A 24646-nucleotide genomic window follows, 5' to 3' on the forward strand; every position below is an offset into this window, starting at 1 on the left:
CGTAGGCCTTAAGATATTGTCTCGTGCCGTGTTTATATTTTTTTATTCTTTCAACAGCTTGGAAACGTTAGCTGGGACACTCATTATATGAGATGGAATTTTATAATGGAATTTTGTAGCATTCTTCCTATTCCGCACTTATACTTCATCAAGGCAAGACATGCCGCAAGGTAATAGAGCAAGAAAACTATGTATTGTTTCTTTTCGCCTCTAAGGATCTCGAACAGATTTTCAACATCCATTGGAATCATTATGCTTGGCTACACAACGAACAATTTACTATATATATTTCTATACATAAGGCGTCCTTTGAAAAAATGTAAACTTTCTGGGTGACAACCCATACTTCTCACCTCGGATTTTAAATTGATGTCCTATGATGAAACAGTTATCTTTTGAAAACGAAAATCCGAATAATGCCGGCAATTTAGATGGCGCACTACCTTCTGTAAAGAAACGAAATATTGCGTTCATGCCTTCGGAATGTCTGGAATATTCGAAAAATTATAATAGAATCCTATGCCTTGTTTTAAATGCGTAGGTGAACACACAAGCACGCAAATATATGTTATCTGTAATACCGACAAACATGGAGTAATAGCTTTACGAAAGTTCATTTCGTATCAAGTTTCAGGTATATTTGAAGTAAAATGTTCAATACACAGACCAAACCAGCACACATATAACTTGAGTCCTTTTAAAGTTGATTTAAAAACATCAAAACGTATGCAACCTAATCAACATTATGGTGAATAATTATTTAAAGCAAATTACGTTGCTGAAGGAAAAAAAAGTCACAGGCCAGCGCGGCACACGCAGCGCAGTGTGCCTCCAGCGAAGCTGGAGGACCGCCTCCATAGCAGCTCCATTTTCGGCAGCACGCACTATACAGTGTTAACTTGCGAGGAGACGCCATAACGTGTACGGAAGAGCAAATACGGGTATCAAGACTACGCGGCGCTAATGTCGCATTGCTTGACCCGTGGTACGTTACGAGGCTGTTGATGATGATGATCATTAATTCGCATCCCTTTGAAACGAGGCGTTGACAAATGGTCACCTAGCCTCCCTGAGTTGACGAGGTCCAGCAACATGCAACATGCAAGGGCTACATGCAGATGCTTCATGTCGGGACACTTGGTGGAATACAACGCAACTGCAATGCAATATTGCAGTTGCGTTGGCAGCAAGCGCCGTGACATCTGGCTGCACCGAATAAAGCGCGAGACATTCACTGCCACAGCGTGAATTCGATGATATCGCAAAGTTGAGAACCTTTGCGGTATCATCGAAGGGCGCAAATGCCACAATGTGATTGAGATGCTTCTTCACGCGTTTGCTTTGAAGACTGCGGTTTGCCTTCCGCAAACAAGGCGAGGCGAGAATGCTCAGAAATATGCTGAAACGAGCAAAATTCCACTCGAAGAGCGTAGGAATGCGGGTGGCTGAGTCAAAAATAACAATCTAGTGAGAAAGCCACTTCAATAAAGATCTGTCGACCTGTCAATATCGAATATTAAAAGATACATTTTCTCGTGTGTTGGGAGAAGAAGGCGTCGAGTAGTGCGGACGTGGATTCATCGGCTCCTGCATTCATCAATGTTTTCGACTGGATTTCCGGATAGCAACCACGACAACTGTGTATTTATCGACGCAGCAGGTCGCAAGGAACCTACCGATATCGGAATTTTGTCGGTAGGTGAACTTTTCACCATTTTGTGAGTTTGTGATCTTTCGGCCACGGCGACACGACGCGGTTAGGCCTAGGCCTAACCCCGGTGAAGTGGGGCGGGATGCCCGAAGTAGAGATGGTTGAAGGGGTGGACATCACCCACGAAGAAGCGAATCGGCCAGGATGGACCACGGCGTTAAGAAGAAACAATAAGAAGACTCGACTTGAGGCCACCACCTCGTCGGGCAGTGCAGCGCGTTTTGGCGGGAGGGGCAACAGCCGCACCACAACTCCGCAGGGCGTAGCGAAACGCCTCGCGGCCGCTTAAAGGCTTCCTCGACTCCCGAGGGACACTATACGCATCATCATCAGACCGAGGGATGGCCTGAATGTAAGAAAGGTCAGGCAGATACGCTTCGTGCAAGCTCTGGCTATGGCGGCAACCTTGGCTCCGCGGAAACGGAGGGCGATATCATCTGCCCCAACACAGATCAGAATATCTTTGTGGTTTGCACGCCGCACAAGAAGAACGCAGATGCTTACGCATGGATTCAACAAGTTCGGCTGAGCGAAGGAACGTACAAGGTGTCGGCTTACATAGCCGCCCCGAACTGCACGTGCAAGGGAGTCATACGAGGAGTCGACGCCGATATCAACGACGCCCAACTCGAAACGATGATCGTTAATCACCGAAACCCTGGGGCCCTGGAGGTTCGAAGAATCAAGACCACTACCACGGTTGTCGTGCTGTTCGATGGCATGAAAGTGCCAAACTACGTGTTGTGTGGCGCCAGCATGTTTCGCTGCACGTTATTCAAATGGCAAACGGATGTTTGTTACGGGTGTGGAGGCTTCGGCCATAGAGCGGATGTTTGCCCTAACCCAAACAAGACGGTGTGCCGAAGCTGTGGCACAACATCTCCCGTGGAGGGACATCAGTGCATCCCAAAATGCTCATTGTGTGGTGGACAACATCCTACAGCGGACCAAAAATGTAAGGAACGTTTCCAAGTGCCATACATTGTCAGACAAAGGAGGCGGCCGCGCCGAAGGCGCGCCAAGAAGACACAGGTGGCTCGGGAGAGCCGATCACGTAATTCCAGCGTGTAAAGCGCGCCAAGACAGGAGTGCTCCGTCACACCAGCTGCTCGTCGACGCAGTCTCTCCAGGAGGCGCTCCCTTTCCAGGGGGTGCTCCAACTCCCAGGTGCGGATCCCGGAGGCGCCTACCTGGGCGGATCGAGTCAAGCCACAGACAACGACACCGAAAAAGGTAACGCAGGTAGCATTGCCAGAGCAAAGGGAGGACCCGAAGGTCGCTTTTCTCTTACAAGAAAATGCTCGTCTAAAGGCGGAAATACAGCAAATGAGGGCGGACTTCGATGCTTTTCGAAAGGCAAGCGCCCAACAAAATGTTAGTGTTCAGAAACCTTCCACCCAGGAGCAAGGGTCACAGTCTAACAAGACCTAACGCAAGGCCCCTCCTCCGCAGGACGAGTCGGATTCTATGGACACCGAATTTAGTCATGAAATTCTTGAGAATATCCAGAAGTCAATGAAGCAGATTATGAAGAGTATTAGCATGCTCAACCTGAGAATGGGGGTGGTCGAAACAAAACTAGCGATCGTGGGTACACCAAACGCCACGAACCAGAGTTCAGTACAGACCATGGCGGGCACGGATGGTAGTAGCGCCCCTAGGAAGCTCCTAATGTAATATAGGCACCATGGCGGGGCATACTAATGAACTGGTAGTTTGGCAGTGGAATTGCGCCAGTTTCCAAAGGCGCAAGGCTCCACTACAACAGTATATTAAATCACAGGCGGTCAAACCGCACGTATTATTATTACAGGAAACTATGTGTGAATCTCCGTCCTTGGCGGGCTATCGAGCCGTTGCAGGGCGGGATGAAAACGAACGAGGTATAGCCACACTAGTCAGTAAGAAATGCTCCTTCCAGGAGCATAGAATGCAACTAGGCAGATCCAGGGTGGAAGCACTCCTAGTAGAAATCAGACCTAATAGTTGGCTTAAGCAGAGCGTCTACATACTCAATGTATACAGCCCACCATCACAGCAGAGACAGACTTTTCACTCCATCTTAGCTAAAGCATCTTCTTTAGCTTGAGGTTTCCCGTTAATCGTGGCTGGAGATTTTAATGCACCGCACACTGTATGGGGTTATACTAGGTAAACCGCGAAAGGAATTGCTCTCGTTCGAGCAGCGGACAATTGCGCCCTGGAATTAATCACGCACCCACGGTTCCCCACAAGGATGGGGACGTCCGTAGCGCGGGATACGACACCGGACTTGACATTCGTTAAGAACATAACCGAGGTGGCGTGGAAAAATCCTCAGGAGAGCTTGGGTAGTGACCACTTCGTCATAACCATCTCTGTCAAGGTCAAAGCCGCGCCTCCCAGGGATTTTCGAGTCCCCGATTGGGATGTTTTCCGTAAAATCAGAAAAGAGGACACCGAAGAATACAGTAGCCTAGGTGACTTATTCGAAAGACTAAAGAAAGATTCCGAGCAGGCTACTAAGGTGGTCAGCACGGAAGTTGAGGTCCCCAGAATGGATTCGCATTTGGCGCATCTTCTGGAGGCCAAAAGCTCCATTCAGGCACGTTGTTTCGAAAACACAGAGACTCAACCGCAGACTCCGGAAGAAAATAGCGGAACTCAATAGAGAGATTAAAGAGTACTGCGCAGAACTAGCTAAGCAACAATGGAGTGAGATTTGCTCGGCGGTGGATGGGCGAATGCGCACGGGAGGAAAGTGGAACCTCCTTAAACATTTGCTTGACGACTAGCAAGCAAATAGTAACCAAAGGCTTCCAATTGATAGGATAGTGCGGAAGCACAAAGAGAAGGGAGGTTCAGAGACGGCCCTCATCATGGAGCTGGCTAATCGATATCTTCCGATGGGTCCGGCTGGTCATCGGGACTATCCCAGCTACCGGGGGGAAGAGGTGGGGGAGCTGGACGTCCCCTTTACAGAGGCTGAGATCAGATAGGTATTCATAACCTTAATGGCCGCTCGGCCGCCGGACCGGATGGTATTTCCAACCGCCTCCTTCGTAACCTGGATGATAAGTCCTATCACGAAGTTGACGGAAGAAATCAACAGGATATGGGAATCGGGCACGGTTCCTGAGTCCTGGAAGACTGCTTCGGTGGTCGTCATACCTAAGCCAGGGAACCTCTCGCTTCAGAAAACCTGCGCCCGATCTCGCTCACCTCTTGTGCGGGTAAGGTTGCAGAACACGCTATTCACAATAGGATTTCAAAGTATATCGAGTGCCGGGAAATATTTCCCTACAATATGGTAGGCTTCAGACCCGGACTCTCCACACAAGATGTGATGCTTCTCATCAAACGCCAAATTATCGACCGCAGGACTAGAGATATTATGGGAATTCTCGCCCTGGATCTGGCTAAAGCATTTGACATCTCACATAGATTCATACTTGAGGCGGTCTCGGAGCTAAATTTGGGACGGAGATTCCACACATATGTTAGATCGTTTCTTAAGGATAGAGTTGCTACAATCAAAATTGGGCAAATTAAATCTGATGAGTTTGAGTTGGGGGCAAGAGGGACTCCGCAAGGGGCAGTAATCCTCCCCTCTCTTATTTAATATTGCCATGACGGGACTTACGGTGCGCCTATCCTCCGTGCAAAACATTGGCCATGCTTTATACGCAGACGACATTACGATTTGGTGTCCTGGTGGATCAGACGCGGACGTTGAACAGGCGCTACAAGACGCACTAAATGTAACGGAAGAATTCTTAACTGAAACAGGGCTCAGCCTCTCACCTACCAAGTCTGAGTTATTGCTGTACAGGCCGGTAAGACAGGGCGTTAGGGGTTTGGTTCCGATGGAACTGATACCTATTGCCTTACACACGAAGGATGGTCAGGCTATTCCTCGAGTCAACTCGATCAGGATATTGGGGCTGTTACTGGACGCCAGAGGCTGTAATGCAAAGACAATTGCCCACATCACCTCCAAAACGGAGAGTATGCTCCGGCTCATCTCTAGAGTCTCGAATAGAAAAGGGGGACTCGGAGAGGACAATCTTCTCAGGATATATCACGCGTTCCTGATGAGTCACATCATTTATGTGGCATCTGCACTAAATTGGACTAAGACAGAAAGGAACAAAATAGACACGCTCATGCGAAAGAGCATTAAAAGAGTATTGGGATTACCAGTCACCACTAGTACAGAGAAGCTTATGCAGCTGGGCATGCATAATACCGTCTCGGAGGTGATAGAGGCCCAAAGAACAGCACAAATTGTCAGGCTATCTACATCCAAAGCCGGAAGACGTTTACTAGACTCAGTCAACTTAGCTCCAAGCTTAATCAACGACCATGAGGAATCACTCTCGGAAGAAATCCGGGCATCATTCGCTGTTAGTCCTTTTCCTAGGAATGTTCACCCGCAGTATAACGTTGGGCGACGCAAGGCTCGCGCCCGGGCTATAATAAAGACAGTCGCTGATAGCCCAAGCTTGGCAGCATTCGTAGATGCGGCCCAATATGGACAGACCAGCAACTTTGTTTCGGCAGTAGTTGATACGAACAGTACACTCATCAACGCGGCTTCTGTCCGTCATATCTCCATCGATGTAGCAGAACAGATAGCCATAGCTTTGGCAATGAGGGACCCTGTGCGTCCCAATATATACACAGACTCTCGTGCGGCCATACGTGCCTTTTCATCGGGTTCCATCTCCCGAGAGGCTGCGGCCATCCTCAGAAATAGGGTGGTTACTGGTTTTCACTCCATTACGTGGTTTCTCCAGCCCACATGGGTCCGAATATTCTTATAAATCTCCCAAACCCCAATGAGCTTGCTCATAACCGTGCGCGAGAATCTTACCCGCCGCGGCGGTATGGAAGCTTTTGGGGGGCCGGACGAAATTAAGCACAGCGACCCATTACTTACATTCCACGAAATAGTTTCTCACTACCAGTTAGAACGGAGTTTTCCACTACCTCATCCTAAGCTTCGTCGACTTTTAGAATGCTCCAAACGGGGTCCTTTCCTTCGAGGGGCTTTCTAAGTCGCATCGCCTCAAATATTGAACCACACTGTCGAGATTGTGGTGTGCATTTCTATACATTGGCTCACATGCTCTGGCAATGCCCTGCGTTACGTAACGCACCGTTAAACAAAGAAGCGGACTCGGACAATGCCCTTAAAAGCAGCGTACTCTCAGTCCAACTCCAGGCTGCCCAGATGGCCTGCGAAAGGGCGGAGGACCACGGTCTTCCTGCCCCTACGTGGACGCGGCCAGCGACTACTACGGACTTCCCACAGGGGGTCCACATGTAGTTCCTCAGGACCAAATAAAGTTCATGTCTGTCTGCCTGTCTGTCTGTCGTGTGTTGTTTATTACTGCTTCAAACAACGGGAACGTGGCCTGGATAAATCTGTGTTAGCATATATTTCCTTGTGCTGCACTTAGCGACCGTTTATCTTCGTCGAAGTAGATCCGTATCAATCGTTTCTGCATCAATCGTTTCGAGCGCGAGTAAATCAGTAGCCACGTTCGAAAGCAATTGCATCTTGCTTATAAACGACAGCGTGGATTCACAGCACACTAACAGCGCGAGAAACAGAACGAGAATGTAGACGACGCCTATGTCTGTCACAATGATATGATACTACGTGCACAAGTGACTGCAGCTCCTAAAAATGTGGCGTCTGCTTTTGCGCCTTTCTGAATATTCAGAGAGCACTTGTATGAATAATTACAGCACACGCGCCGCGACGGACGAACCAGGCTGGCGCAAAGATTAACGTTCAGAACACAAATTCCATTGCACGTTCAGTAATTACACACAGATCATTTGCGGCTTACTTCAGGGGCAGACGTGAGCGTTTGGGTTGGTGCTTGCTGCTAAGTTTGGTGCAAGAATATTGCTAGGAGCAGGAACCGCTTACGCGCAATTACCAGCAACGTACACACATCCTTTCTTCAGAAGCTGACGTTAAGCACGGGTAGCGCGAGGGTCTCTGCGTTGACATGACGACTTCGCTGCAGCCGAATTCCGAATACTGCATATGTGATGACAACAGCTATATGGGCTTGTTGATAAGTCCTCTTGTAATTTGTTGTATCGCAGGAAGAACGACACGGGCATAAAAGACACACGAGACAGCACGCAGCGCTGAACGACCAGCTGCAAACAGCTGTTTACGTCCGCCATGTCTCCTCGTGTTGAACTTCATAAACCGCTGTTGCACACTCCAAAACAAATTAAACTTTGAAGCGCTGTTAAATTACAAAACGCACGTATTATTTGGTCCTAATTAAGAGAGGTCAATTATATTATAACGCGCATGTCTTTTTCATTGCATTAAAAGAATTATGCGGTGTGTGCGACAAACCCTGGCAGCAAGCAACCCTGGGCATCGCACCAGTCGCATTGTTGAAATCGCGGTCATGCGAATGAGCGATCAAAAAATCGCATTGAGACGCGTGCGACCCCACCGATTTGTTTCGATCAGTCGCAGCATGTGAAACGGCCTTGATCCGGCAACCACTGTACAGTGGCTAACCACAGCCTAATCTCACGCACGCGAGAGAGGAAAGCGGCCGGAAGCGCGCAGCGGTCTTCCTTCACGCGTGAGGCACGAGTACATCACGGGGAGGAGGCGATGGCGACGGAGACGGAGGGGGGTGTGTTCTGATCTTGCCGCTGCATCTCAGGGAGCTGCCGCCAGGGCGCCTATCTTGAAAGCTATCTGCGATGTGGCCGAAGTGTGCGCCCGCGGGAGCGTCATCTTCAAAGCGATCTGCGATGGGACAAAGTGCATTCGCCGAGTGCATGTAGCTTCGGATGCGCTGCGCTTTCGACGTTCGCGTTGAAGCAACAGCCAGCGTGAAGGTCCATTTGCTTGATGCCGCTAGCGCGCTTTCTCACTCGAGTGTTCTGACGAGTTTCCGCGGTCATCGAGCGAGATGTGTTCATATTTACCTGTGCGCGCGTGACACCGTGCTTTTGTATTTAGTTAGTAAGCGAATATTTACAACTTTATACGGCCGATAAAACTACTAGCCTTACTTGGTATAGCTGTCTGCTAATTCGCTATCGCAATCGATGTTTTGCCTGTCGGGCGAAACTGCGACTTTTTTTATCATTCTCGGCGATGGCTGCACCGGACACAGGCGGCGGTGGACACCATTGCCAACCGAAATGGATATTAGAATGAGCTCATAACAGCGCACGCTGTAAAAAACTAACCGAACACACAACTTCGCCTAAATTGCTGCTGCAGAAGGGTAAAGCAGATTGAAGCATGTTCGTATATTAACCACGATTCACACGCTTATACGTATACCATGTACCGTAGTGCCGTGTAGTTGCTTAGCGGACGACCCTCAGTTTTACAGACCTGCAGTGGGCTGAGAACTGGAAACGAAAGACACGAGCTTCATAGTAGAGCACACGATCATATGAACGTACTTCGAAACAGTCGGCGCACGTGTCCAGTGTTTCAAAGCACAGGCTGCAGTTAGAACGGGAGAAGTATGCGTGTGATCATGGCCTACTTTATGGCGTGTGTCATCTGTGCACAATGTTTTGTGACATGTTAGAAAATGGCAATAAAGAAAAAGAAGTGATTGCAGCCTAATAATCATAGCACCGGTCTGCTGTGCTCCACGGCAGAGGTTCAACTCCAGTATGGGTCAAACATTACTTTCTTTTTATTAAACAGAGTCGAGACAGGAACCCACTTACCTCCCTACCTACGGCAATGTATTGACAGTGAGGCGAACAATACTTCGTCTTAAAAAATAAACATCAATGTTATAAATACATCATTCGCACAACGCAAAAGTACAATTGAAATGAAAATAAAAAGAAGTTGAAGATGCACTCACCAGGCTACAAGTAATTAGTACATGTAGATCATTGAACTACAGAGTTGGCATAACAACGCGAAAATTTCTATCAACTGCCGAATCGCTGCAACGCAAAGTGAAAAAAATAAAAAAGTGGGGGCCAGTAACAAGTAAATTCTGCCATGTCTGACGCGATCCAAGTTATCATACCATAATTGGTATTTGAGCCTACACATAATTTGTTTATAAAAGTAGAATAATAAACATACTGTTACGATGGGGTGCGTTTATTTTACAGATGAATTGATGATAAGGGGCCGCGCCGACACCGAGCCGTTACCAAGACAAGCGCACTTCGTTCTCCTCTTCCTCCGTCCTTGCCGTAGCTTTTGCGTAACACTCCTCCCTTCACAGACGAAGCCCGCTGGGCGAGTAACTGTTACGTCCACTCGGAGTCACGTGGATGACAGCGTTTCAGGCGAGCGACATGAACAAGCTGCGTCTTCTTAGACCGGTAGCCATTGGACACGAGCCGAGCAATCGAGTAGGTTACATCACTTAGGCGATCGGTGATGACGAAAGGCCCGGTGTAACGAGCCAAAAACTTCTGGCACAGGCCGCGCTTGCGAAGTGGTGTCCAAAGCCATACAATGTCCCCTTTGTCGTATGACACATTCTTATGTCTTGAATCGTAGCGGATCTTGGAGTGGTCCTGGGATGCCAACGTACGGAGTTGAGCTATGCGGCGTGCTTCCTCAGCGCGGCAGAGAGTCTGGGCAATAGAAGAGTCCGCATGAGGAGTAAAAGGTAGAATGGTGTCAAGGAAGTTGCGGTGTGGTCTAACATAAAGAAGATAGAAAGGGCTGTAGCCTGTAGTTTCATGCTTTGCGGTGTTGTAGGCGTATGTGATAAAAGGCAAGATGTCATCCCAATTTTTGTGCCTGGAATCCACGTACATCGAAAGCATGTTGGTCAACGTTCTGTTAGTGCGCTCGACGAGACCATTTGTCTGTGGGTGATACGGGGTCGCGTGGCGAAACTGGCAAGCACAGAGACGCAACAGCTCTTCGACTACGTCGGCCACGAACTGGCGACCGCGATCACTCACAATAACACGAGGGGGTCCATGACGGAGTATAACGGAGGATAGGAGGAAGCTCGAAACATCAAGAGCCGTGGCCGTTGGCATCGCTGCGGTTTCAGCATAACGCGTCAGATGGTCGAGGCAGACTATAATCCAACGGTTGTCGTTTGTTGAGCGCGGGAATGGGCCGAGAAGATCCACTCCAACCATTTCGAAAGGAGATGATGGTGGCGCTACAGGGTGAAGGAGTCCGACCGGAGCAGTATTAGGGCGCTTGAATTGCTGGCACTTGTTACAACTGGCCACATACTTCTCTATATCCCGTCGCATACTGGTCCTGTAGAATCGGCCCTGAATCCGGTGGTATGTTCTGGTGAAACCCAGGTGCCCAGCGGTCGAGTCGTCATGCATAGCACGGAGCACGTGGGTTCTTAAATTTTTAGTGACCACTAAGAGGAGGCGGGCACCATCAGCCGCATAATTCTTCTTGTAGAGCAGGCCACTTTGAATGACAAAGCCATTGTTGTCTGTTGGCTGAGCAGCTGAGGCGAAGAGGGCATCCAGGCTGCGGTCGTCACGCTGCTCTTCCCGGAAGGTGGCCAGATCAGGAAAAAGAATGTCGTCGATGGCGGCCAGAAACTCATCGAAATTGTCGGCGTCACATTCACTTGTTGGTAGAGGGAGCCTCGAAAGACAATCAGCGTCCGCATGATGTCTGCCACTCTTGTAACGGACTGCAAAGTCAAATTCCTGTAAACGTAGCGCCCATCGAGCAAGGCGGCCAGACGGGTCGCGGAGACCAACCAACCAACATAGTGAATGATGGTCCGTAACGATTGTGAAGCGACGCCCGTAGAGATATGGCCGGAACTTCTGGACTGCAAAGACGACGGCAAGACACTCTTGCTCAGTGACGGTGTAATTTTGTTCGGCCCTGCTCAACGAACGGCTGGCGTAGGCAATGGCATGCTCGGCGTCACCAAAGCGCTGCACGAGGACGGCGCCGAGGCCGATTCCACTCGCGTCGGTGTGCAATTCTGTAGTGGCAGAGGGGTCAAAATGACGAAGTATGGGTCCAGAAGAGAGCAGGAACTTCAGTTGACGAAACGAGGAATCGCAATCTGCTGTCCAGGTGAAAGGGTTATCCTTGCGCAGCAATGAAGTCAGGGGGTAGGCAGTATCGGCAAAGTTGGGCACAAAACGTCGGAAGTACGAGCAAAGACCCAAGAAGCTCCTCAGCTCGCGTTGTGACTGCGGTTGTTTAAAGCCGCTAACTGCAAGCGACCTTCTGTGGGTCTGGTTGTATCCCGTACTTGTCCACCAGATGTGCTAGTACTAGCGCCTCTCGTTGGCCAAAGTGACATTTTTTTTAATTGAGTGTAAGGGCAGCTTGTTCAAGGCACAGTCAGAACAACGTCCAGTCGATGGTTGTGTTCTGCAAAGGTGCGGCCAAAAATGACGACGTCGTCAAGATAACACAAACAAATCTCCCATTTCAGGCCGCGCAGTACCGTGTCCATAAACCTTTCGAATGTTGCAGGCGCGTTGCACAAACCGAAAGGCATGACGTTGAATTCAAACAAGCCGTCTGGGGTCACAAAAGCGGTTTTCTCTTTGTCAGCTGAATGCATGGGTATCTGCCAATAGCCTGATCGGAGGTCCACAGATGAAAAGTAGGATGCGGAATGAAGGCAGTCAATAACGTCATCGATCCGGGGAAGTGGATACACGTCCTTTTTCGTCACAGAATTGAGACGCCGGTAGTCGACACAAAACCTCCAGGACCCATCTTTCTTTTTCACGAGGATGACCGGCGCAGCCCAAGGGCTAGAGGAATCTTGGATGAGGCCCTTGGCTAGCATGTCGTCGACCTGTTCAGCGATGATCTTGCGCTCTGACGCGGACACGCGGTAAGGCATCTGCCTTATGGGATGCGCGGACCCCGTGTCAATCCTGTGGCGCGCCCGCGTAGTTGGAACGCGAACTTTGTTAGCGTTCGGCGCGAAATCAAATAATGACACATGTTTGCTAAGGACGCTGACCAGGGCTTGACGCTTCTCTGAAGACAGTGACTTGTTGATCATTCTGAGAAAAGGCAACGAGTCTCCAGGGACACCGGGGCCAGCCCCGTGCTCTCGGGATTCATGTGACGTGTCATCAGTTAAAGCGCCTATGCTGAGACTGTTGTCCACTTCAAAAGAGGCGAGTCGCATACCGCTGGGTAGCACAACAGACTGGGAGGCTAAATTTGACACCCACAATGTAGTCGTTCCGCAGGCCACAGAGAGGACGCATCGAGGTACGAGCACACTTTTCTTCACTACCATCGAAGGCACAGGCTCAACAATTGCATCAAATGTATCGACGTCGACACCGCAAGCAGCAACCCGAACTCTGGATACGGAACGTGCCGGTAAGACTGCATCTTCAATGACGGCGAGAGTGCATGAACAGGTAGCAGGTTGGTCGGCAAGCGAAGAGAGGAACAGCTCGCCAGTACCGCAGTCAACAGTGGCACCACACTGTTGTAGGAAATCGAGGCCAAGAATTACGTTGTGAGTGGATTGAGCAAGTACGGCAAATTCGGCTTGATACACCTTATCGGAGAAATAAACGTTCGCGGTGCACACTCCAATTGGTCGGAGCAACTCTCCACTCACAGCACGAAATGCATTAGCGTTATTCCAGCGGAACATCACTTTACGGCCTAGTCGGGTTTTGAAATCCAGACTGATAACGGAGACACTCGCTCCCGTGTCCACTAAGGCAAACGTAGCGCCATTGTCCACTAAAACATGAATATTGTTATGACGCATGGTGACTGGCGGAGGCATAGGGGCGTGTAGCTGATGATGACTGGCGACCTCACCTCCATTGGTCGCGCCGCCTAGTTTCCCGGCGGCGGTGACGTGAGACGTCGTCGCGGAGATGGAGGCCTGCGCTGGCGTGAAGGCGGTGGCGTGAAGCTCCGCACAGAAGCTGGAGAGTCACTACGGTGATGCGCCTGGTGGTTTGTCCTGCTATCGGAGTCAGAAGGCCAGCGTGTGCCGCCGCCGTGCCGGTTGCTACGCCGATAAAACGTGCGCGGTCGCTCATACGACGGTGGCGACATGCGTGGGCGATGAGGACAAAATCTGGCGACGTGACCGCGAATACCGCATTGGAAGCAGATGGGACGCTCACGGGACGCACTAAAATTGTCATTAGCAGGATAACTGGCACGGTCATCCCACTCGTGAGAAACTGCAGGTGCTCTGGGTGAGTAACCGTCGTGGAACTTATAACTGGGATACGCGTTCATAGTAGGGTTTGGCGCTCTTGAACGAGGAGCGAAGTTGTTGGCGTCTATGGAGGCGGCAGTGATGGACGTCTCACCGAAGTCGCAGTGAGAAAGGGGCTCTCGAACTCGCCGAGTAGAGAGGGAAGCCGCCTCACGTCGGTCAAGCTCTTCGCGCACCACTTGCCGAATAACTGACGCAAGGTCGGATGGAGTTGGGACCAGGTCAACACTGGCGACGTTAGTTACATTGGCCAGGCGGCCGAACTTCGGTGTGATACGCCGAGCTTTCAAGGCTTCAAACGTGCGGCAGTGTCGAATGACGTCGCTTACGGAGTCCAGACTGTCTTTGCCGATGAGGAACTGGTACGCGTCCTCGGCGATCCCTTTTAGAAGATGATCAACTTTGTCCTCTTCTGTCATCTGAGGGTCCAGGGCCTTGCACAATTTCAGGACTTCCTCGATGTACGTCGTGCATGTTTCGCTGGGAACTTGGGCTCGCTGCATTAGGGTTTGTTCCGCACGCTTCTTTTTAGCTGCCGGATCTCCGAAGCACTTCTTGATTTCATCTACGAACCGTTCCCACGTCGTCATGCTTTCTTCGTGGTTTTCAAACCACACTGACGCGGTTCCCTTGAGGAAGAAGGCAACGTTGTTAAGCTGGGCGGTGGCATTCCAGCCATTAAACCGACTTGCGCGTTGGTAAAAGCTGAGCCATCCGTCCACGTCTTCCCCGGCTTTTCCGGCGAAGGTTCGTGGTTCGATGTAGGGCTGCCATTGGGAGCTGGAAGACGGCGGCGGGTTGTCGCCGTCGGAAGCCATCTCTGGTGGCAGACCGGCAATTCGGCGACTTCGGCGAAGCTCCACGGATTGCACTTCTGCGGGCGGTTCGTCGTCGTTGTTCGGGGACGCCGTTGTTGTACCCAGCACCGTCCACCAAAACTGTTACGATGGGGTGCGTTTATTTTACAGATGAATTGATGATAAGGGGCCGCGCCGACGCCGAGCCGATACCAAGACAAGCGCACTTCGTTCTCCTCTTCCTCCGTCCTTGCCGTAGCTTTTGCGTAACAATACCATAGGTACGCACTACTGATAATACAAAATGAATTGATAAGGATATATCACAAGTACAAGAAGATTAGAGAAAGGTGTAGAATAAAATAAAGGCACAAAAGCACTAGACAAGAGGGTTGCGCATAGCATGAGGCAGAGCTGAAACATTGCCAGGAATATATCCAGGAAGAATATTCCGCAAAAATCGGAGCACGCTTAAGCTTCGCCTTTAAGGCTACGTTCACACTTGGTCTCGAAGCAGGCGAAAAAAGCAAAAACTTCGAAAAATCCGCCCGCCTAGGCGGCAATATGGGTGGAAAACCAAGCGGCGAGCTAAATCGGTTTTGGCACCGATTTTTTCGCCACGGTGAAGCGGAAACGCGGCGGAAAGTCGTTCTGCTTGACTGTAAGCTACACTACCATGTAAACAAGCGGTCGTAAAATTGAACATGGCTGGAAAATGTAGGCTGCAATGCTGGTCGACGCAATCAAGAGCCACCCCTTGCTCTACGACAAGAGTGGCACTAACACGTACTGTCAGCAATACTCGCTACAGTATTCAACGTCACGTGACCGGAGGTGCGGCAACGAAGCCTTGGCGTGACCCTTCTCGCACTTGTCCAAAGCCGGGCGAACCCACCACCACCGTTTCCGAAGTATCCACTTCTTCCGTTTATTCATTGTCCATTTCTAGGAAACAAGTAGGTAGAAGTATAAAAACCATTTCTTTTCCCACTTGCATGGCAGACAAAAGCTGGGCAGATTCCTCGTTGGCGCTCCGTAATTCTCGCACGGGCGCGGTGTGTTGCAGAATTCGCGGGGCGCTTTTATCGTTGCGGGGTGCTTTTCTCGTAGCGACGACAGATTTTTGTTAACCAGTATTGCTCCAAGAGGGCATATGTAACTGGCACACAGAGTACACCTGAGATTGTCTCAGGAGTACACCTGAGATTATAATAAAGCACGTGGCGCCGGATATCCAGGGCATCCAAGGGTCTGCGGGGGGATCTAAGCTGGAAGCAGGGCGGTCCGTGTGTTGCGGCCGCCGCAGCCTGGCCGCCGCGGCCGCCGTAGGTCTCGCGTAGGACGCGCAGGCCTCGGCAAGCCCCAACACAAGGACGAGCGCGGGTTTTAGCTTTGCGGTTCCCGTTGGCGCTTTGATGTCCTGGAGGCGTCGCCAATAATACGAAATGATGACACGTTATTACCACTAGTAAAAGAAAGCTAATTAAAGAAATATAATCACGTCTACAGGCATCAACCTGTTACTCAGCGCTACCGTGCCGCTGTGAGAAGAATTACGGAACGCCAACGAGGAATTTACCGAAGCTCACAGATGACATGCGAAGTTGCGCGAAATGATCACTTTTGAAGACGGATAGGTCAATGAATGAACATACTGCTCGAAATGGTGCGATAATGAGCGCCATCACGCCGACAAACGTACGCAGACTAGATGGACGTGGGCGAAAGCGGCGGCCACGGCGGTAGCAAACTAAATGTTAACAACTTGTACATGACTGACTGAATAAACTTTATTAAAACCAGCAAGAGCTGGTGGCTGGGCATAGGCCTCCCACGTGGGGACGTCGAGGTGTTGCCTCTTCGCCGCCTCGCAGGCTTGCTGGGTCGCCCAGAGTTGGTCGTCGAGGTTGGAGCTACGCAGGGCAGCGTGCCATCTCGACGAGAGGGTCGTGGGGTTAGTGTTGTTGGGTTAGGTATTGTAGTGGACAGTCCCAAAGCATGTGTGTAAGTGCGGCTGGCTGTGTCTTGCAGATATGGCACGTGCGATTGGGGTAAATGTCTGCGTAAATATTGTTGTAAAGGTGTAACGAGGGGTCAGTGTTGGTTTGTAGCAGGCGGAAAGTTGTAGCCTGCGCTCGGGATAGCTTGCTGTGCGGGCCGGGGAAAGTCCTACGCTCTAAGTAGAATGATTTCCCTACATCATTGTAGCGTGTCAGGCGATCCCTACCGGTGGGGTAACCTCCCCGTCTCCCGCACGGTTAACGAGGGCTCGCGCTAAGGAGTGGGTAACCTCGTTGAGGTTGGGGAGGTGCGGGTGGACGGTGCCTACGTGAGCTGGGAACCAGACGAGTGTAACCTGATTGTCGGTAGAGCGGGCTGCTTGTTGCAAGATGCGCAAGGCTTGGCGGGAGATACGGCCGTTGATGTAGTTGATAACAGCGGAGCGGGAATCAGAGACGATGGTATGGCGTGTTGGGTCTAGTGTGGCTAGCGCGATGGCCACTTCTTCAGCTTCCTCAGCGTGGGGGGTTCTGGCGCCTCCGCAGCCGCCAGAACCCTTGGCATACCCGTGCATACCTGGGAACGTCTAGGTGCAGACCGGCGCGCGCGTGGCTTTAGATTTTCTTTTTTTTTTTTTGCTGGAGAGGGCGTCGGACCCACGGACCGGCTGATAGCATGATGGAGAGAGGCTTCACGTGTGGTGACGGCTGCAAAGCGGGTACCGTGGGGATATTCGGCGGCGTCGACGAAACTCACACCGTCGTTGCGAGCAAGGGCTTTGGTGAGAGCCGTGGCACGTGCTGAGCGGCGTGCGCGCTTGTATTCGGGGTGCATGTTTCTGGGGATAGGGTTGGCGTGAATCCAGGCTCGTATGGTGGAGGGGATCTCGTGTTTATGGCCGTGTTGATGGTGGTAGGTAATAGCGAGCGAAGTGACGATGTGGCGGCCCGTCGCTGTGCGAGTCTCTCCAGCTGAGAGCGGCGTTGGGCCTCGATGAGCTCGTCCAGTCTGTTATGGACGCCTAGTTGAAGGAGGAGGTCAGTGCTGGTGTAACCGGGGAGGCAAAACTTGTACATGGGCGGCCGCTTTGGCCTTTCCGCCCGCTTGCCGCTTCCCAAGTGTGAACATAGCCGAACACTGGAACGCGATAGCGTTATCGGGCCCTGTTTGCATCGCATTTTTCTTTTAGTGGGCTTCACTGCAACACAAAACATGGGAAAGCCAGCTTACAAAGACCAAGCTTACACCGATCCCCTTAAAGTCCCCTTTACTTTTGAACAGAAATGCATTGCTGGAAAGTCGTTTTTCCATGGGCAATATAAATCTTTTTATATTAAAATTTCAACGCCCTAGCCCCTTTTTTATTATTTTAATAATTGTTCGCTATTGCCCCGACGCATGCGCGGGTCCAAAACGCCTTAGGCAGGCGAAGTCCCCATTTGACCTGCCGAGGCTCCAAGCCCCATCTGGATATGAATTTCGCAACTAACCTATCCGAGCACGCCGCTGTTAGTATGGTTTGTGTGTGAGTTTCCCCGTAACATAATTATGTTTTCTTGTACATTCAAATTACAATCCGACACCCACATGTTTGTGGGGTGTGGTTAAGTCGTAATTTACCATTTTGCTGGCGGATTTCCCTGTGAGAAATTCAGTTTTTATTCACTAACACCTTGCGCCACGCGGAAGGCCTGCGCGATCGGGGTGAACCTTGGTCGTTAAACCTTGGTGGCGTGAACCGTGGGGTGATCGGGATGAACCTTGGTGGTTGGGGATAATTTTCTCCGCCACGGACGCCGACATCCACGCCGTCACCGGATTTTATGCGACACGGGGCCCTTAAAGGTATTGCGTTAAAAACGTGAAAGGGGAGGCACTGCGTGAGTTGAGATATCGCGCCGTCTGTTTTCTACGGCCGCCTCCGCAGCCGCCAGAATCCTTGGCTAACAGCGACGTCTAGGTGCAGCCCGGCGCGCGCGTGGCTTTAGATTTTCTTTTTTTTTTTGCTGGAGAGGGCGTCGAATGGAACGACCGGGGAAAAACCTACCAGCGTGCACATTCTCAGAAGCTATGGAGCAACATTGAAAACGGGACATCCATGCTTCAGTCGTCAATGAATGTATAGTTCTTTGTTTGATTTATACAATTCTTACAGGGTTGTTCCTATATACATATATCTCTCAGCAGATACACAAAGTGGTCATTAATGCCTTCGCGCTTGAGAATATCCCACAACTCCCTGCCTGCGTTGTCGTAGGCTCCCGTAATATCGATAAATGCTATCTATAAAGGTGCATTCTTAGTTACTGAAATATCTATGCACTGGGTTAGTACAAACATTATTCTCTGAACGTTTGCCTGGTCTGAACCCATCTTGTAGTTTCCCCAGTAAATCATTTTGCAGCGTAGCTGTTAAGGGCTCAGTCTCTAATGGTTTCGTCCGGATGTAGAAAAAAGTCTCATTGACCGTATGCTGTATGTGCGAGTGAAAGCGCGTGAGGGACGCGCGCTTTCACGGGGAGCGAGCGCACGGCGGAGAGCAAACGCCACCTCTTCCGTCGCGCGAAAGGCCGTGGGGGACGGGAGGGAGGGAGGGAGGGAAGGAGGGGAGGCGAAGTTTAGCTGCGGCACTAAATGCGTATCTGGCGACCGGGCGCAAGGGGAACTGGCGACTCAATCTCCCACGTGAAAGGAGGACAGCGGAAAGGCAGCGCGGGAGGGAGGGGTTGCGGCTTCTGCTTCGCAAGCAACCTGTACTTTGCTCGGCGCCGGGCGGTTGCGCGCGCCGCATCTTGAAAGCGATCTGCAACAGGGTTTCTACCTTTGTATGCGCTGTGCTTTCGCCACTCAGTTTCCGTTGAAGCGATAGAGCGCATGAACCTTCGCTTCCGCCCACTTTCAGAATATTTTCACATAATATTCATTTTCACGAGTGGCATTTTTGGGAAAAAGAATTAAATCGAACAGAACACTACACGTCTATGCAAACAACACCAAAATCATTCAACTTAACTGCAGAATGACCCTAAATAATTGATAATTGAAAGTTCATATGTTCGTACTCTACATCCTTTAATAACGCACGTAATAGTGCCATTGACAGCCTCGTTGACTTCACGGATGTATTATCAGGCTCACTATGATTTTGCGGTCACAACTCTTGCCCGTGCAATTCAGGCATTAGAAAAACGCGAAAATTACGCGTTCAAGAATACAAGAAGATTCGCGCTTATTTATAAGTACTTCCACGCACTAAATGAAACTCAAATGCTGTCGTGTTTGCGTACACGTGCGAGACACGCACAGCCTTAGGCATACCCTTACGTAATTCGTCGATGAGAAAAAAAAATGTAGAGTATACCATTACTAAAAGCGTTCCGCGCACCCCGTTTATAAGGCGCGGCACTCTCCACGTGCGTGCGGGAACAACCATCCGCAATATCGAAAATCAGCTGAAGCAGACCGCAGAACAACCAGTATCCAACCCGACACAGCGCCACAAAGCAGTATAAATGGCTCGAAATCCAAATGCAGCCTACTGACAAAGCTATTCGCTTATGCGCCTTGACAGAAATGGATGTACGAGATTTGGAGCAGGTGCCTATTGACAAATTTATTTGGAATGGGTGCAACTGAATGACTGGGCCAAAGAAACGCGGAGGTGTAGGCGTAGTAATTTGGCGAGTCATGAATATCCAAAGGGTGAAATGAACAAGGAGTATTATGGATTAACGGCACATGGGAAGGTAAAAAAGACATGGCTGGGAGTGACTTACTTATGTACACCAGTGATATCAGAAATAAAGTTGAAGAATGGATTGATTGCATGTCATTCGAATAACAAGCTCAGGAAGTCGGGCCAGTTTGTAATAATAGGATGTATAATTGGGCACGTGATGAATTTAGACGGCTATACTGATTACAACAGTTCCCAAGTGCTGGATCGGTGGGATAAACAGAACCTCATAGAAATTAACAGGGAGAGAAAGTGTCATAGATAGGCAACATGACAATGCGGAAACAGGCAGTTATGTACCAACTACGGCTTATTCTCAGAAACGGTCTAGGAATAAGTAGACCAAATCACGATAGGAGACCATGAAAAAAATGGCCTGGGTAGCGATCATAAACGTTTTACCTTAAAATTGGGGAGATATATTAACGAAAAGCAGGAAAGAATTGCAACTAAATGATTAAAAATAGAGGAGCACAAATAGCATGCAAAAAATCGCAGGAACACCTAAGGAAGAAAAGGGAGAAATTTCCTGCAACCATCTGACATATTAAGGATCTGTCAGATGTCTTGCAGCAGGACCTAACACAGACACGAAAAAAATGGCTGGAGTGGAAGGAAGAAGCCGCGCAAGGGTGGAATGAGCAAATAAAGCAAGTTATAGAAGAGCTCAAACAGGCATCTATGAATCAACGAGAAGCCATAAGGTTGGGATAACATAGAGAAGTGGTGCTCCTTAGATGAAACAAGTATTGAGAAAAGAAAATCGGGACTGAGTGAGCTCGGGCAAGAAAAGTTAAATGGACAAGAGAACGTTGGGTGCATAATATTCGCAAAAAAAGCGCACCAAAACCATTCTGCAACCATGTAAAAGCGCTCGGAGCTCCAACTAAACATTCGCAAATGGCCATAAGGGATGAAGACGGCAACGTCTACGAAGGTGATGATGTGCAGTGGTACACGAGAGACGTTATTAGGGTTAACTCCGGCACGAAAGAAAGCGTAGTTCTGACTCAAACATATCCAACAACAACACAGAAGCCTGAGAGATCAAAATTTTGCAAAGAAATCTTTTACTAGAAAAAACAGCAGAAAATGTCCCTAATAGCACGATCGCAGAACCAGAATAAATCTAAACACAGCTAATCAAATAGCTACGTACAAAGAGCAAGGCACTGTCGAAACGCCTGTTTCAAGTATAGTGGTAGCATCGTCTGCTGCGCTGCGAGCGCATAGAAGCCGACGAGAAAGAGGTTTGGAGTAGTGCGGGTGGCACGCGGAATGCGGTGCATGGGCAGGGGGAAGAAGAAGGAAATGAAGAACCCTGGAGACGAGTTGGCGCATTGTCTTTTTGTTTCAAGGCTTGTCCGTCACCGACGACGAAGCCTGCTCTTTCATTCGAAAAGGTTCTCGCCTTTACAGGCACTGCTGGCTAATACCATATTGCAAGAGATTAGAAACGAGAAAATTGCAGTTGGATCACCTGAAAGCAAGCTGCAACTTATCTACATCGGCAAAGGTGGTAAGGATAAGACAAGCTTGTACAGGCCAGTTACAGTAAGGTCGGTCATATACAGAGTGTCCCAACTATCAGGCAGCAATATTTAGAAATATACAAATGCCAGGTAGCTGCGGAGAACCAAAATGAGGTTTTTTGCCGTCGCTTTAGCATACTGAGCTTATTTTTTGCAATCTGCCCAATTACAAAATTAGTCTTAATTATTTATAATTTTCCCAATAAAAATAGATGAAAATTTTCAATGAGAAAATTGTAGAGCAACATGAAAAAATTTACGTAGAATCTCCTAAGTGAGTTATCTGAATGATGCGTAAGCATTTCATAGTAACGACATGGTGTTCAGTGCTCACACTCAACACTGCTGGTAATCCTAGCAGTGCTCGGCGGCTGCGGTCGTCTTGACGCCATTACGGTAAACGCGACAGCGCCGCGGCGACACGAACTGCTGTGAAAGGCGACGCAACGTGAGCTGAGGACGCAAGCAAACTACTGCAGGTGGCGGAGCCAGGTGCGCTGATGATCTTCCGAACCGAAGCCACGGCTATTCCACAGTTATGACTTACTGAACGTGTGCCTAGTGCGTACCTGTTTGCACACGTCACGTGGTCACACAGACGATGATGATGATGATGATGATGATCCTTTATCATTGCTCGCACCCACTGAGGGGGATAGGCCAGGAATCGGGCGGCAGTAGGTAGCTAAAAAAAATCTTTTTTGACAATGAGATACGCAAAATAAAAGGCAAAAACACGAACAAAGAAGATTTTGTATAACTAGAGTAATGTGCCAGCGAGCAGTCAGACTAACTGAAGGGTGAAAAATGAGGTTATTATCAAGGTCAGAAAAAATACAATGTTACTAACGAATTTGGAGAAACAAATTTCAGTGAAATGAATACTGATCTGATAGGTAGAATAAAGTTACAATAATTAACAGGGTAATCGTCTTGTTTCTGTTAAAAATTGTAACACTGCGCAACAAACGTCTCTGTGACAATAGCCGAGGGTGGAGGCCCCAAATGATAATAATGCTGGTGTATTTAATCTTAATCCAACTTTGCAGAGTGGAGCTTCGAGTAATATCTTTCTCTGGTTTGGATAACGTCGGCATGATAAAAAGTAGTGGTCTATTGTTTCAATTTCCTTACAATTTTGGCACAGAGGGCACATCGTCAGACCAGCTCTATGTAAATAGAAATTCAATTCCGGGATGGGACAGCGTAATTTGGAGAATGTAACTTCTAACTGCCGAGAAGCACACCACTGATTATTCCAGCCAAAACCAAGATGCTGAAAGTGTGTAGATGGGATCAGCGATAATTTGCTTAAGTCATTTCGTAGGCAAAACGTTCTTAATCTCGATGCAGTGACGTAAGCTGTATCCGGTAAAATATGAAGCACAGGTCCATTTAAAGATGTTCTGGCTAATAAATCTGCCATTTCGTTTATGTATAAACCGCAGTGTCCAGGAACCCAGAGCAAATAAATTTTTTTAACGTTGTAGGGAATAAATTTTGAAACACCTTTAAGGTAGTTGTATTCGTTGCCGAGGAAAGGGACACGCATACCGACCGAGAGTATGTTACTACGACAGCTGATAATTGATTCGGGGGTAGTTTGCGCAGCGCTAAAACAATCGCCAATAATTCTGCTATGAAAATAGTCGTGTTACCCTGAAGGCGAATAGAAAAGGACCAACTAAGAGAAGGAGAAAAGATGCATACGCCAGCCTTTTCGTCTAACATTGAAGCGTCAGTTGTTTGTTTCCTGGTGAGAGAGGTTCTCTTGTAATTGGTCATTTAAAGATTGGAATGGCATTAGTTTAGCATTCGAGGGGAAAATATCGTCAAATTCAATTGGAGGTTTTTCTTGGATTGATTATTGGGTGAACGCATTGAATTTGTACATTCAGTGGTGTTAGCTGTGCCTGTACGAATACGATCTGAGGGGTGTGCAGTCGCGACCAATGATTATTAAAAAATGTACTTGGTTCAATAATGAAAGCACACATTGATCTTCTTTTAGGAGAATCGTAAAACTTTAGGTACGTTTGGACAGTAAGGATTGTGAATCTACTAATTAAACATGGTAATCGCGGTTCCATATACAGAACGTTGTTTGCTACAAACTCAGGGAGTCCAAGGCACAAACGCAGAGCTTCCTTTTCTAATAGCACCAAAGGTTTAATTTTATAAGCTGGACAGCCAGAAAATAAGACACATCCAAATTCCATGATTGGATGTGTCACTTCATGATTGGAAGTGTGCTTTCACTGTAGCTCTCGTGGACAACACGGGCAAGACCGTGAACTCAGCCACGGTTATCACAAACAGCCCAGAGATTGCATAGGCAACAGTTTTCTTCCTGAGACTTACATTCTGTGCTGTCGCGAGGTTTAGTACATTTGCAACCTGATTCCATCCGTTCTACCTGAGTAGAAGGTCCTGCGCAAGGGGATTCAGCTGACGAGTTTGACAACGATGTTTGTTTTTGAGTTAGGTTTAGTACATTTGCAACCTGGTATGCAGGAGCTTGGGTAGAGGCTGCACCAATGACCTGCGCCATCTGACTAGTCATCATTTGTGTCAAGGACTCAAAAAGAGTTGTTGCAAGTCGTTCCATATCCTTTTCCATAGCTTTCTCTATTGCCTCTGCTATGGCCTTGGATAGAGAAACATCCATACTAGCG

General features: G+C 49.0%; 1 protein-coding gene across 3 annotated transcripts in view; it reads right to left on the bottom strand.

Annotated features, from left to right (window-relative positions):
• Positions 1 to 350: 350 nt before the first annotated feature.
• The window catches only part of LOC125944803 (uncharacterized), a 204956-nt gene continuing 180660 nt past the window's right edge, over positions 351 to 24646 (bottom strand). For 2 of the 3 annotated variants that reach the window (XR_007466510.1, XM_049666163.1), the window contains one exon: positions 356 to 487. Coding sequence is in view for 2 of the 3 variants with exons in the window: in XM_049666163.1 (XP_049522120.1) it covers positions 471 to 487 (17 nt within the window). In the remaining variant the exon portion in view is untranslated. Of the gene's footprint in view, positions 488 to 24646 lie in introns of all 3 variants that reach the window. The other variant, XM_049666164.1, reaches the window with a different exon arrangement.

This window comes from Dermacentor silvarum, chromosome 4, assembly GCF_013339745.2.
Source record: "Dermacentor silvarum isolate Dsil-2018 chromosome 4, BIME_Dsil_1.4, whole genome shotgun sequence".
Taxonomy (NCBI): Eukaryota; Metazoa; Arthropoda; class Arachnida; order Ixodida; family Ixodidae; genus Dermacentor; species Dermacentor silvarum.